Source organism: Equus quagga, chromosome 9, assembly GCF_021613505.1.
Source record: "Equus quagga isolate Etosha38 chromosome 9, UCLA_HA_Equagga_1.0, whole genome shotgun sequence".
NCBI lineage: Eukaryota > Metazoa > Chordata > Mammalia > Perissodactyla > Equidae > Equus > Equus quagga.
Window position 1 is genome coordinate 38,597,791 of NC_060275.1, and position 15,703 is coordinate 38,613,493.

Here is a 15,703-nt window from a genome sequence, read left to right on the forward strand (position 1 = left end):
AACCCCATTCCCTTTATCCACATGTACATACACCCAGGTTGTGGGTAAGAAATGCATTTTTGTCTTTGTCCCTTAGCAGTTGCAAATTGATTTTCATTCATCCCAAAGTGAGCGTTTCTGAGGGAAGAGTACGTGTGAGGCACCGTGGAGAAATGGACCTACAAACAAGTACCATATAAAGTGATATGTGCTATCAACAAAGGGATTGCTAACAATAGAAAACTCTTTGGGTTTTTTCCCCCAGCAAATTAAAAATAAAATATTAGAGAGCTCCAGAATGCACAAAAGAACAGCACCATAAAATTTGATTGAGTGGAGATTTGAAGTTAAGATGCAACAGAGGTTGTTTCTGACAGAAACTGTCAGAGCCATTTCAATAGGCCAACAATATATACCTGTTCTAAGTCAGCTTTTCTCTAGCTTGTACTGCAGGGCAAAGAACTGGTTAGTTAGCATCCATTACCGACCTCACAAATCACAGGACTGATGTTTGAGGTCTGGGCAGAGAAAGGGTGGGTGAAGCAATGTCTAGATTCTGGCCAACTTCTCTTGATCATGGGAGAAGAGGTACCAATAGTATTGCAAGTTTGTCCTCTAGTCTATTCTGTTCAGATCTAGGCCCAGAGAAGGGAGGGTACATTCACTGGTGGGCACTGGACTCAGGCATATCTGAGAGTCAACACTGGGAGCTTTCCAAATTCTGACTGCACCGCATGAGATCTTTGTACACATGACCCAGTGGAAAAGACAGCAGAACGTCTTTCTGCTGCACCACCACCACTGTACCAGCAAAAAGTGATGACTCCTTTGTATATGTTATGTCTCACATTTCAGCAACATTTTCTATTTTCTAATACCATTTTCATGTCAGAGCCAGAGGCAGAGAAGAAATCTCTTACCTATTAGTTCACAAGAAGAAAATATTTTGTTTCCAAAGGAAGACTATTTATTTGATAAATAGTCTAACCTAAGAATGAATTACTTTACTAGTGGCATGTTTTTATAACATGCCCCTAACTTTATCGTTGAAGCCAAATCTTTTATTTTCTAAGTCAGTTTAACTCAATATGCATTCCCTGCAGACCTCAGGAATTTGACAAAGAATAAAACACAGTCCTGTCCTCATGGACTCTTGGCACCTTCAGGGGAGTAAGAGTTGGACCTTCTAACATAGCGTGGCAAGCACTATTCTGGAAGGGTGGGCACAGTGTTTCTGGGACCCTGTGGAGGCTAGGAGATCTGGGGAACCCTTCCGAGGGTGGGACAACTGAGTCAGACTTTGAAGTGTGAAGAGATTGTACCACAAATAAAAAGAAGGGGAAAGACATTCTCAGTAAAGGGAGCATTAAAAAAGACTATGGGGTGCAAAAGGGAAGAAGAATTTAGGTAACAAAGCATTTTGTGGGACTGAGGCACAGGGGAGAGAGATGTGGACGATGAAATTGAGGGGACGGGTTGCAGCCAAAACAGAAAGAGCCTTATCAGCCATGTTATAGAGTGAATTTTACCCTGTAGGAAGGACAACATGGAGCCCTGAAGTTTTTAACGAAGGGTGTTGCAAGACCCAATCTGTGTGTTAGGAAGAGAAGTGTGCTGGCTGGCAGGGGATGACAGAGAAGAGGCTGGAAGACCAGTTAAGGCATTACAGACCTCATATGAGACCATTCATAATATGCATCGGGATGGCTCTATGCTCTTAGATGCTCATAACCATTTTCCCCCATACATTCTTTAGTTATTGCTAAGTTTTCCACCTTTAATTATATATAGATACCATATATATTTTTTCCTACCCAAAATATATCATCTGTGGTTCATAAAACCACGTTCCACATGACAGACAATAAATATTTAGGTAAATACTTAAAAGATAATCTCTTACCTGAACAAAGCTGTTCCACTTTTGTGTAGTTTAAAGATACTATGTCATTAACCCATGCAATGATGTCATGTCTGCTCATAGTCTCTTGGGTTATCGAGGTAGAATACACATTGACTGCCATTCCCCAACTAGAAAAAAACCAAAAAGACAAGGTTATTTACCCACAAGGAAAATATTAACTCAGAAACATAAAAGACTCCCATTCAAGGTCGGGATCCCTGGCAGACCTCCAAGGGATGTAACAGTCCTGCTTTGGCTAAGCCCTTTCTCTATATTCTATATATTTGTTCTAATATGATTAAATTTCATGTATTGTTCACGCAGTACCATGTTACATCTCCCTCAACTGGACTCAGATATTTTTCAAGTTCTGAGAGTCCTAATTTCTCACATACTTTAGAGTCTCACTTTCGTCCTTCAATCTATATGTAGAATTAAAAAGTGATCAGGTCTATAACAGCGTACACTAGAGTAATCTTTTAGCTTTATACATCATTTCATAGTACTCTCATTACAACTACTTGCAAACAGTGCCTCCTCTGGTCTGCTCATCTTTGGAGATGTCAATGGCAGCTCCACTGTACCCAGGTGCTCAGGCTAAAAACGCTATCACCATGCTTGCCTCCTCTGTTTCCCTCCCCACCACATCCAACCTACCAGCAAATCCTACTGGCTCTACCTTCAAAGCCTTTTCAGGGGCTGCTACTCTGATCCAAACTTCGTCAGCGCTCACCTGGCTTTGCAAGTCTCTTCACTGGTCTCCCAGCTTGCACCCTCACCCCCACCACCTATTCTCAACACAGCAGCCAGAGTGATCCTATTGGCATAAATCAGATCCTTTTTGTCCTTGGCTCAAAACCCTCCAATAGCTGCTCATGTCAGAGTACAATCCAAAGTTTTCTCCAACTCTGGAAGGTCTTATATATTCTGCTCCTTGACAGCTTCTCCCACTCCCCTCCCCCTCCCCCTGCTCCGTCACAACCAGCCTCCTGGCTGTTTCTCGAATTCTTCAAGTTCACTTCTGCTTCAAGCCCTTTGCATTGCTGTTGCTTCAGCCAGGACTGTTTCCCAGGCAGTTCTGAGGCTCCCTCCCTCATTTCCTTCAGGCTCTACTCAAAGCCACCTCATTAAGGAGGCCCCCTCATCATTGTCTCCTTATTCTTTTTCTCATCATAGACATAGAATATAACCTCCGTGGGGGCAGGTATTTCATCCATTTTATTCTCTGAATATCCCTGGTGCCTAGTATAGTTCCAGATACAGACTAGGCTTTCAATAAAAATGCTGAATGCAGGAATGTGGGGTTTTTTTTTTCATATAAGATAAACAAGGCAGTAGGTAAGCTAGGGACATTTTAAAATCAGCTTTAGAGGAAATTCACCTTAGAAACAGGTTACATCTCCATTTCATTGGGGGAAAAAACCCTCACCTGACATTCTCTATCCCTAAAAGCTTTAGACAAAGCCTTGAAAAAAGTATAAAGAAGTACTTGGACAGATAATTGGTAAGGCAGGTACTGCCTCACTGCATGAGCCCTCCCTTTATCTGTGAAAATGGGAAAGATGACATTTTTATTTTTTAATTGTTAATATACTCCTCCTGACCATTTCATGACAGCTACTACTTCCCCACCTTTGTGTTGGGAGTGGCATTTATGGGCCACCAGTAACAGAAAAGATTTGTTTAAAATATTTTGATCTCTATACTATAGTTCAGTGTAATTGGTTTCCATTTTTAATTAGTGAACTTTAGTTTTTAAAGCAGTTTTACGTTCATAGCAATGTTGAGTGGAAAGTACAGAGTTTTCCCATACCGCTGTCCTTTCACACATACAACCTCCCCCACTATCAACATCCCACACATGTTGGTACATTCGTTATAATCAATGAACCCAAATTCATCCATTATCATCACTGAAAGTCCACAGTTTACTTTAGGGTTCACTCTTGGTGTTGTAGATTCTATGAAAGTTTCTTTGTATATGAAAAAGGAGAGAGAACAGAATAACAAATCAGTCCTGTTTACTTCTTGGCTTCAATGATTATCAATAGTTGGCCAGTCTTGTTTCATTTATACTCCCGTTAACATTCCCTGCCCCAAATCCACCCTCTGTTCCCCAAGCCAAATTATTTTGAAGTAAATGCCAAGCATTGTATCATTTCACCTGTTAGTATTTCAGTATGTGCCTCTATAAGACAAGGACATTTAAAAAACAAAAACAAAACCCAAACCGCAACAGAATTATCACACTTAAACATAATTTCTGAATATCACCAAACATGCGTTAAAATGTCTTACCATTTTGTCTCAGTTTGTTTAAATCTGGATTCAAATAAGGTTCATACATTGTGATTCTCTGATATGTACTTTAAGTTTCTTCTCCATTTCTAGTGTTTCCCTTGCAATTTTTTTATTTTCTTATTTTTTATTGTTGTTGACGGAATTATGTTGTTTGTCTCACAAAGTTTCCACAATCTGGATTTTGCTCACTGCATCCCATTAGTGTGGTTTAACACATTCCTCTGTCCCTGGTATTCCTATAAACTGGTAATTCGAACTAGAGGCTTGATCTGATTCAAGCTCTAATTGGGGGAGGGGGGCAAGCCTACCTCATGCAGTGTGTGAACTTCCGTTGGGGGCACATAATGTCTGACTCCTTTGGGATATTGTTAGCCATTGATGGTATTTGCCTAGAGCCAACAATTCTTTAGAGACTTCAAAATGATATTCTGTTATTCATTCTTGATTTATTAGCTGGAATAATTCTACAAAGAGAAATTTCCCCTCTGGGCTACCAATCATATAATAAAGGCAGGATGGATGCCTGATTCTTTCTCTTTACTCACCAGTTTTCAAAATAATGAGGTAGTTCTCTAATATTCTCCAAACATGACCAATGACATCTCTGTTTTTGAAATATAATTATAAACTCATGGATTTAAACATATTTGATATGTTTCAATTCACCACAGTTTATATCTTTATTGACATAAGCTTGAAAGAGCTTATTCAAGCTGGTTTATGAGTTCTTTTGACCGGGACCTTGTAGTCCTTGATAATTTCCTTGCTTTCTGGCATGATAAAATGTTTCATGTTCAACTTGTACATTTCCTGCCTTAGACCTAAACCAGTCATTTCTCCAAGGGTTCCTTATTCCTTTAGTCTCAAATGGTATTTAGAGATAAATAGGTAATATCTTTAAGCATGACTATATAGGACAGAAAAATCTTGTTTTACACAAAAATCCATATATTCATGAAATTGTTGTGTTTGTAGTTCTTATTAACTCTAAAGCAATAAAAGTCTACTATTTAAAGTGCCAAATATTTTATTTATTTATAAATAAATATAAAAATAAATACCCATACATCCCCAGAAGCACCTTCATCTCTAAATTCTCTCCCCCTAAAGATCTGAAAAGAAACTCATGGCACTGACATGTCAGATATGACTACAGTTACTACTTTTCTACAACGTTATTAAATGCTTTTGATTTTTGGGGGGTTAATAACTTCCACTGTTTTCTTTAGTCTATTATTTATTAAACAAAACCATTTGCTTTTAATACCTAATCAGTTTTGTATCAACTATGTAAATTACATAAACCTTTAGTAAAGCTAACTCAAAATTTAAAATATTTTGGACTGTTTCATGTAATTTTCACATACTGGCATAACTTTTGGCAGTTCATGTACTTTTCTAATGCTCTCTTCCTCAGGCAATACTGAAAAGCTTTTGCTCTACCAAGCAATGTATTGATGGAAGATGAGGCAATGAGGCCCAGAATTGTGCTAGATGGCATCAAGGCAACTTGGGATGAAATTTCTGCTCCAGATGATTTAAAAACAAAACTAAACACAATGCAGGAGGGAGACAATCACATCAGTGTTTTAGAAAGATAATCCATACACAAGTAAGTGAGTAAAGATGGTCTGTGGTCGCAGAACAGAAAGAAATGTATAACAAAAGGACACGTAGAAGAGTTATGACAGCTTTTAAAAAATCCATAAGAACAAGGAAGCAAGAAATTTGCTGCAAGTTCTGCCAATGAATCACACTCTCTGGGTCTTTACTGATAATGTGCAGGTAAGGACAACAGTCCTTCCATATCTAAACAGACATTCTGCTCACAAAGGCAAGTAAAGCACTGTCTGCCTTCAAGGAGCTCATTAGGATGACCTGGTAAACAATGAAATAGCACCGGATTTTTGTTTTAGAAAAACTCCAGTTAATTAGTTACTGGACCCACCACTCTAACCTCTACCACATCTCCTCTCTAACCAACACAGCTGTAGCCCCCAGAAACCCTGAAGTAAGAGCAACCACGTGTTAAGGGACCTGAGGGAAAATTAGGATAGGGAAGAGACCAAAAGTGAGCAAGAATCAATGAAGATTAGGAAGATTTTCCTACATTTTCTAAAATAAAACAATGACAACACATTAAACGAATTTCCATTCCTACTTCAAATTAAAGCAATGGGATCACTACAGTTAATTTCTATTTCCCACTCATGCTGATCAGAATATTCTTATAATCTATCTTCCTCCAAATTTCACCAAGAAACTTCTAAATTCATTTCAATTTGTGATTGTCTCTTGCTCCCTCTATTAGTTTCCCATCCAAATCCGGGATGCCTTCTGCTTTTAGTGGGGGTGTCCTCTGGGTCCAGATTCCTTCTCCGCAGAAGGCGAAGTGCTCTTCCTAGCCTCGAGTGAGTCAGGTGGCAGCCAACGAAGAAAGACAATTCTATTGCTGCTCTGCCAGCCACGCTTTTCTCTTCCTAATTCCTTCAGCTCCCACTTTTCCTATAGGTACAACTTCAATATCTTCAAGCCTAAATCATCCAGGTGACTAAACAGTTCAGAGGAGAAAATTTATATTTTTCCAAATGTTAAACTCAGGGCTGAGGAGAGAGTATGGTATAGTCTTAGCTCTTCTGCGGCCACACTCTAAAATCCTAAGATTTCATTCTAATTTCTTGGGGTCAATCTATATGACGATATAAAGATAAAAGTACCTGCCCCTGCTCATTCTTCAGAAATGCTGGGTGGATAACACAAGGAATTCTTCTACCATTTTAGAGTTAAAGTGATTCCATGCTCTGATTTTGATCCTCGAAAGACTCCTGCGAGGGAAGCAGGGCAGGAATCACATTCTTCCCTGACAAATGTGGATTCCTAGTCCTTTTGAAGGAAGGAATTAAAACAACTCAAAATTTTCAATTTTTTAATTTACTGAATAGTTTCCAAAGACTCAGTTAAGAAAAATAAACGACTAAGAAAGAGAAAGTAAAATCAAATGCTACAGAAGAAAGAGCCACTGCATCACGCAGGGTTTATCTCCTGTGTGGATCTTCGGCATGCCTTTTACACGCAAACAACAGTTTATTCTTAGATGACCTGCCATCTGGTCTCTGAGACATAAGCATTTCTCTCTGTGCCATCCTTGCAAACACAGAATCAAAGCACCTCTCCTCTAATTTGTGGCTTTCCGTCAGAATTTTAACCAGATCGCTACGTGTTTAAAACCTGGTAAGTACAACAACTCTGAAAGTAGCAGATAAGGGACAATTCCTTAGCGCTTCTGTCTCTGGGTCCCCATATTTTGATATGGCATTAAAATTTTCATCTAAGATGAATTTGCATTCATTGCCCCTACTTGAAAATAAACCAATAATCACCATATATCTATACACTGTTTCCATGAATGTTTGAATGTCTTTCTAGGAAGCTGGCATTATACATATATATTTTTTGCAAAAAGGTGAAAGGAAAACACATAGAAAAAACAAAAATCCCTTCCTACCTCCAAGAAGCCAAGCCACGATTCTGGCTTGTCCATGGATAATGACCACTGACACACGTGACTTCAGAAAAAGGACAGCCTCAGGCTGAAGGCCAGTGTGTTGGTTTTGCCCCATTTCATCCTGTATTCAACCTTTGGTGGTGGTGAGGGGTGAGGTACGGCAAGTCCATACTCTGCAGCAGCTATTCAGCCACACGAATTAGAAAATACATTTCTGCTTACTGAATCAAAAGGAATTTTCTGTGACTAAGGGAGACCTGAGTTGCCTACTGAGCAAAGGCTGGATAAAGACTTGGCAAGCCCCAAGCTGTGGAAACCAAAATATGAATTCTACCACCTTACCAGTCATGGGCCCCCAAACCAATTACAAAATATTCTAAAATTTTGTCCAAGAACACATTTGGCAAGGTTTGTGAATTATTCCAGAGACGTGTCTCTTCAAAATTTGGCAAATATATAAAATGTCATAGCTAGCATTGTGTGGCCTTTAACTGAAATTATTTCTTATGCAATTCATTTCATCTCTCTGCCCCACCCTAACCCTTACAAATAGATCACAGCCATACTTGTGTTCCTGTCGGAGGGGAAAAGGGGCCTATTTTCCCTCATTTCCTCCCTCCATACTTTGATCACTTCTTTCGGAGAAAAATGCAGTGTTTTTTCCAGCAAGCTCACAATAGGCCAGGTGTCCGAAGATCCTGGCTCTGGTGTTATAAGGAGAGGGGTTTGAGAAATTAATTTTGGAAATGAGGCATGTGGAACCTATTTTGATTTTGATTTTTCTTCACAGCTAACGTCTGAGTGTGCCAGGCTTCCCAAGTTTAGACATGACCATCTGCAGAAGAACAGCCCTCCGTAACTGGTTGACTACTGTCTGCTGCTCTGTTAGGAGGCCCCATTTGGCTTAGATTTACCCCAAACCCATTCTGAAGCTGAAGCTTTAAAAGCCCTTCCTGACTTAAGTTACCTTCTTTATATCACTCCCTAAAGGAATCCATATACAACTGGAAACTTCACGTTCGACACAAAATGTTCTGAAAATTCAGTCCACCCCAAGCTAATATACTCCGTTCACATATTTTGCACCAACTGACAACTATACTCATATTTGTGACTGTCTTTCTTCTCTCTTGTAACTATCTCTATTTTCTACATGTTCCCCCATCATGAGAGAAGCAACCCACCTCTACTAGTCTAAGACAAATGCACGCAATCCACCCTTTACACAGTTTCACATAAACGAAAAAGAACAGACTGGAAAAGAGGTACAAAAAATAATGGTATTTTTCCTTCACATGAGAAACCTATTTCTTTGAGCTCGGGCACAGAAGGATTCTGAAGCCGTTATAACAATCTATAACCCAAGTGGTTTCCTAAGTAATATTTAAAGATATCAATGCTTCACAGGAAGCCATGCCCCGCTGCCCAGGTGTTAGGGTTCCTTCCCAAGAGTCTCAGAAGTTGTCGTTTGCACCACTTCTCCATATACGCCAAGGTGGGAGCAGCACCCGGGAGCCAGAACAGCACCTTTCTTTACCAATCATTGGACTTACACTGGCTCCAGGTCAAGGCCTCAACTCTAACTCCCATCTCCTAGGGTGTTCTTTGGTTCAAGATTTTAGGATTGTCAAGGTTGGCCTGCTCCTACATACCAGGTAAAGGGAGATGCGTTATTTCAAACACACTCATAAACATGGCTTTTTACTCAAAGAATTTTTATCATCATTCTAACAGAAATAACCATTTTGCAAACACTAAGTACCCACAATAATATTATGATGAGTTTAAAAAGAAATTTAGCCAATCACTGATATAATGAACACTTCCTTCTCTTACAAGTGGCATTTTTCTAAAATAACCTGCACATATTTTGAAAAGAAAAGTGTACATTTATTCCCACAGATTAACTATTGAGCCAGAGAAAGAAACCCCAAGAGTTGTTCTCCGAGACCACTTCCGCATTAGACTCTATGTTGTCAACCTGAGGGGGGAGGAGAGCTTCAGTCCCACAGCAGACAGTCACCTAACTGTGCACGTTTTCCTCTCAAAAGCCTTGTAACAACACAAACAGATTCTGCCCGAGTGCCTCCTTCCTGGCTCCCTAACAAAAAGCTGATGTGAACTCTCCCGTGGCTGTCCCTAATAATGAACTGGGCATCAGCAGGGAGTGACGCGTAAACGTGTCCCCTGAACCAGAAACTTCCTCCCTTTTCAGCTATGCATAATTCATTCTCTAGATTCAGGACCACAAGGGGTAGGATTTAAACATTTCACCAAGGACAGAATACCTCCAGATAATTCTCAATTCATCACTTTCTCTTTATTTGTGACCTGAAACATGGGGGCAGGGAGATGGTATTTGTTTGAGGAGGGAGACCAGGATGGAGAGATGCAGGAGTCAGAGAGGGTATCTTTGCAAGACAAACCTTGACAAGATGAAATCTCCCTGGAGAGACATTATAGAAACTGGACTGAGTTTCATTTACAGTTGGGTATTAAAGCTTCCACTTAACTTGTGGAATAATTGATGCATGGATTCTAGGGCTGGGATGGGAATTTAAGAGGTCATTTATTGTCTGCAGGTAATAATAACACACTTAAGCCACCGTGGACAGATGTGCATCTGTTTTATTTTTACAGAGCTCTATGACTCGGTTATAGGATCAGACAGACAATGCAAGACTAACTCCTCCAGGCACAGACCCTCCCCGGAGAGCTGCCATGAGCCAGCAGAAGGGCCTCCTAGGGCAGCAGAGGTCTGAGTACTGACTTCAGACAAGGACGGTGGAGAAACATCAGGACCTGCCCACAATTACAAAATACATATATTTTACTAAACACAGATATTGAAATATACTCTTTTTTCTCAAAATTAGGCTATTCACAATTCAGAAGTGGTGAAGAAAACCAGTGTAAAGAATTTTAAGGCTAAGCTGCTTGGAGAAACATTGGATGAGGCATGAGTTTTATCGAGGGCAGAGTTGCCTGCTCTTTACTCCAAGCTTTTCTAGGCAGCCTACCACTGCAATTATTAACGTGCCCTTCATTATCATCCACTGCTTGATGATAATGCCTTCAATGTGGGCACAAAGTTCCACTTCATCTGACAATCAGAAGTTCTAACTCCAGGTAATAACAGCCCCATGCCAGAGAGAAGGAACAGGAAACAAGACTCTTTTCTCAGGGTGCCCATCTCTTTCTAACATTAATTGTTGCTTCTTAAAACCAAGAGATCAAGCTCTTTCTTGCCATATCACCAAGTATTCCAGGCACTATTTTTACAAAACAGAATATGATTAAAACACAGATTTCTCCAAGTGCCTGCAAAAGGAGATTTCACAACTAGCCTTGAAAATCTAGCTTCATTCTAATTGCCTCGTCATTGTCTGCGTTAACCCCGTCAGATACTACTTGGTAGGTGGCTCCTTAGCTTCACTACCCACAATACTGTAAGGAAACGGAACAGAAATGCAACTTTCAAAACAGCATACATAGGTTTTGGGTTTTTTTCAACTCAGAATTAACAAGTCAGTAACTATGGCCCTGAAATGACTCGGAAACTTGGCTCTCATCCAAGGAATGAAGAAATTTTGGAATTCTAAAAAAGTTCTTTGTGGCATTCATAATGTTCACTGATATGAATGAAACTCAGCTACAGAAAATGAAAGAGTAAAAGGCTAAGGTCTCACTCACAATCACACACACACACACACACATGGCATACGTTTCTTCATATGGTCAGAAATGCAGCTGATTATATTTGCCTAAATGTCCATCTGTTTCAATCAGTGGGTGGCTTGGTCCATGCTCTGAAAATAATTTGAACGACCCAGAGCTCATTCCCATGCCACAGGGCTTGGCTGGTCTCCTCGGGGTACCAACTTTGCCAGTGCTCCCCACACAACTTGGCTCCCAGTTCATCCACTCCTTCTCGACCATATGCCTTCTGTTTACTTTCCCAGCCCTACTTGGCTCTGTTCCCTCTCACCCTGACCTTAGTTCTCTCCCATGATCCCAAGTCATTTCCAGTCAGGCACTAAGCCTCCCCCTCCCAGCATGACCCCAGGTCAACTTTTCAGGGCATAGATGCTGCTGCCACCATGACGAGTGGTCACGCTCAGTTGGTATTGGGTGCATAAGATATAGCAGAAGAGTGTGTGGCAACTGAATGAACATGCCACCACTAGGCAAAGTTGTGTGGTGGGCAAATTTGGTTGGGAGTGCCCCCTGTGCCCCAGCCCCTCCTGGTTCTGAGCCATTTCTCACTCTTGGTGGTGCTTGGTTCCTCCTCAGACACTTAGCATCTTCAGCTGTCTGCCTTTTCTGAACCTTCTCATATTGAAAAATGAGGGATGACAGCTTCAAGCTTAATCCTCAGGGATAAGTGTGGCTCATGGCTTTATGCAAAGGAGAGGTCACTCCCAGCACTTGGCACCACTGGCCACATCTCAGGCTTCGGGTTCAGCTCAAATGTCAACTCCTCAGCAAGCCTTCCCTGACCACCCTCTGAAGTGGCCTCCTCCAGTTACTCCCACATCACACTCTTCTTTCCTTTATGATACTGACACAACCTATAATTATCTTGTTTGTTCATTGTCTGTCCACCACCTCCTGCCTCTAGAATGTAAGCTCTACAAAGGTGGGTACTTTATAGAATGTATTTAGTTTACTGCCGTATCTCCTGTGTCTAGAGCAGTGCCTGGCACACAGTGGGTACACAATAAGTAAATGCCAAGTGACTGCATGTGTGGGAGAGGTGTGTAGGGAGGGGAAATTCACAGGGTGCCCGAAATCACATCATGTACAGCAATTGCCAATATGTGCCTCTAGTGCTGTGTGAGACGGTTAGGAGGGGATAAATTAGGGTTGAGTGGATTAAAAGACTTCATCTTCTATGTCTAAAAAAAGAAGTGAGTAGAGAAATGTGCCATTCTTCATGTCTCCAACACTGATATGAACAGCTCATTAGCTGTAGTGCAGCTTCACGACAGTACTGGTCTAGGAGTCAGGGGCACTGGCGTCTAGTTCCAGAGCTACCATCAACCAGTTGGGTAAACTTGGGCATGTGCCTCACCTCTTTGGATCTCCTTTTCTTCACAGCAGTAAGCAGTGAAGACCCATTTTCTCATTTAGTCTTCACAATAACAACAGGTGACAACTACTCTTTTACGCCATTATGCAGGAAAAGATAAAGAAACCTGGAGAGCTTAGTGCCTTGCCCAGTCACAATGATTACATAGAAGAGCTTGGATCTAGGACTGATTCTAGGATTCTTGCTCTCAATCAAGTCCTCTTCTGCTCTCGGTCTTTATTGTGTCATGAGGGTAAGTGGGAAGAAAAAAGAACCCCACATGAGGACACAATTGTGGTCTTCAATAAAACCATCTTTCCTTTTTTAGTTCTACCAAGGCTATTTTACATTTTCACTTTACCAAGATGATTTTTTAACATAAGATTTCCTGAAGATGAGCCTGAAATGTAGAGATTTGGTGATGAGTTACTAGTTTACTGCTGGGGACGATTTTTGGCTCAAAAACCTGCCAGCTGTAACATATAAGCCATGCTAAGATTTTAGGAATCACCGCATTTTACATGTCTAGTTACTACATATTTTGGACTCAGGTCTCTCAATTTGCTTTTTGTGGTAGTTCAGTCAAATGGACAGAGACCATGTCCATTACTGCTTATAATTTTTTTCAACACTAAAGACTTCAGATTAGTATCTTGACAATGTGTTTAAAAAATCTATTTCTTTAAAAAAATAATAAATCTCTTGGTATCTCATTCTTAGAGATTGGTGCCTACCCAAAGGTCTGCATCTACATCATGGTAAAACGCATTTTTAAACTCATGAGAACATTTTGAAATGGAAATGGAAAATGAAGTATCAATAAATATAAGCCTAAAAGGATGACGGAAGAGCAGACCAGTGTTAAAATATATTCTAGTAAATCTGACTCCAAAATGGGTAACGTACATCCATATCTCCCCAGCCCTGTTCGTGCCATCAACTCTTCTTAACTCTTTCCATAGTAGACTCTGACACAGAGCCAAAATGGCCAATTTCAAACCGGGAAACAGTGTAACATTAAAACTCTTAAATATTACCTTTAGTTGACAAGGTACTGATCAGCTTCTACACCAACCCCACTCCCCAACGCCAGAGAACATCCTGTGAATCACATACAAGATGGCTGCACATTACGAGAACAGGAAATGAAAATTTCAGTCATTTGAGCTGACATTAGTAACGTTCAGCCAAACTACTGTAGCAGGGGGAAATGCTATCAAAACCAGGAGCACTATTTCATTACCAGTTCCCTAGGCCGTCATCCCCAAAACTTCCTTTCCCCAGTGAAATGATTCGTTTTGGCCAAAGAATGGATTTTCCCCATCTTCCTACAATCCCATCCCAGAGTGAGAGTTCACCCTTCTTACCTCTTCCCCAGTTTTCTGCTACTCTTCTTTGAGCAACCAGATACCAATCCTATCTTCCTTGTAGATTGGAGTAGAAGAATTTTTGTTTTATTGAACCAATAAACTCATCTACCATTTTTTTTTACTAGAATGAAGACGGGACCAATGGCATCAGAAGTACCCAATAGCCCCCAACAAAAACCAGTTTACACACAAACACACTTAATTTGCAGTACCTCCCCATTCTCCTATCTATTGCCTTGTCACAGGCCAAAAGTTAAAACACTTCTAGCATTAGTGTAATAACACTATAATTCTCAAAGGGAAGTATAGAAACTGAGCAGCTGAGTAAAAAGTAGGTAAGAACTGTGCCATGTTCAAACTGAATCAGATACAGAAATAACAGAGGGGTAGATACCTGGTGAGACCCTTGGGTTTGGGAAAGAGTGGATGCATGGAAGTTTCTTGAATTGAAGTCTCCCTTTTTGATTCTGCAGTTCTACGGTATCAGGACTTATAGGGGCAAAGGACAAAATTTAATATACTGCTATAGTTTAACAAATGTGAGGGATTGTGGCCTCTACTGAATTCAGAACGTTCTGTTAAAGTTGGGGCACTTAAAGACAGAAAAAGAATTGATTAATGAGAATTCAGAGATAGTTAAGGGAAAAGAAATTATTTATGAGAAGACACTATAAACTATTTGACTAAATAACTAGAGATGTTACTACAGACCAAAAAGTCTAAAGAATAAGAAGAGTGAGTGGATGAAGTTAGTTCTAGACTGGATACGTGTGTTAAAAATTATCCAGTATTTGAGCCAACGTGAATGGATGAAATTTGGTAAAGTGCCTCTTCATCCTGCTCCTGTGCCTTAGGATTAATTGGACTTAGAGACTTTAAAACATTTTAAAAATTAGACTTGAATTCAGCAATCGAGTACAATGATAATTTTTGCAGGGGGCGCTTCCCAGATTTAAACCAAAGACCTGATATTACACTGAGTGACCCAATGTCTCAAAGACCTAGTTTACATTATTTCAGTTTTAGGTATTGTAATAATAAGCATAATAAACAATACCATAAAAACGGACTCATTATATATATTTATATGTCTGTATATGGTACAAAGGATCAATTCTTATTTGAAATTAAGGTTAAAATATCTCATCGTACTTTGATGAGGCAAAGAAAAACTCAAGGTAGGATGCTAGTAAAAAAAGCACTATTTTTTTTTTTGAGGAAGATTAGCCCTGAGCTAACATCTGCTGCCAATCGTCCTCTTCTTTTGCTGAGGAAGACTGGCCCTGAGCTAAAATCTGGGTCCATCTTCCTCTACTTCATATGTGGGATGCCTACCACAGCATGGCTTGCCAAGTGGTGCCATGTCTGTACCTGGGATCTGAACCGGCAAACCGTGGGCCACTGAAGTGGAATGAACAAAGCACTATTTTTTAAAAGGGCTATTTATTTTTTTAAATATTCTTATATTAAAAAATCAGTATATTTTCACCACAGAAAAAGTAGAAAAATAAAAAATAAATTTAAAGACCTGTTTTATGTGTGTATCAATTTCATACACACACACATATATAAAA

At 40.1% G+C, this 15,703-nt stretch overlaps 1 protein-coding gene across 3 annotated transcripts in view; it reads right to left on the reverse strand.

Annotated features, from left to right (window-relative positions):
- MAPRE2 (microtubule associated protein RP/EB family member 2) overlaps positions 1-15,703 on the reverse strand; it is a 144,299-nt gene that overhangs the window by 63,621 nt on the left and 64,975 nt on the right. For all 3 annotated transcript variants that reach the window (XM_046671640.1, XM_046671639.1, XM_046671638.1), the window contains one exon: positions 1,883-2,010. In XM_046671640.1, coding sequence (XP_046527596.1) covers positions 1,883-2,003 — 121 coding nt within the window. In that variant the 5' untranslated portion in view covers positions 2,004-2,010. The remainder of the gene's footprint in view (positions 1-1,882; positions 2,011-15,703) is intronic.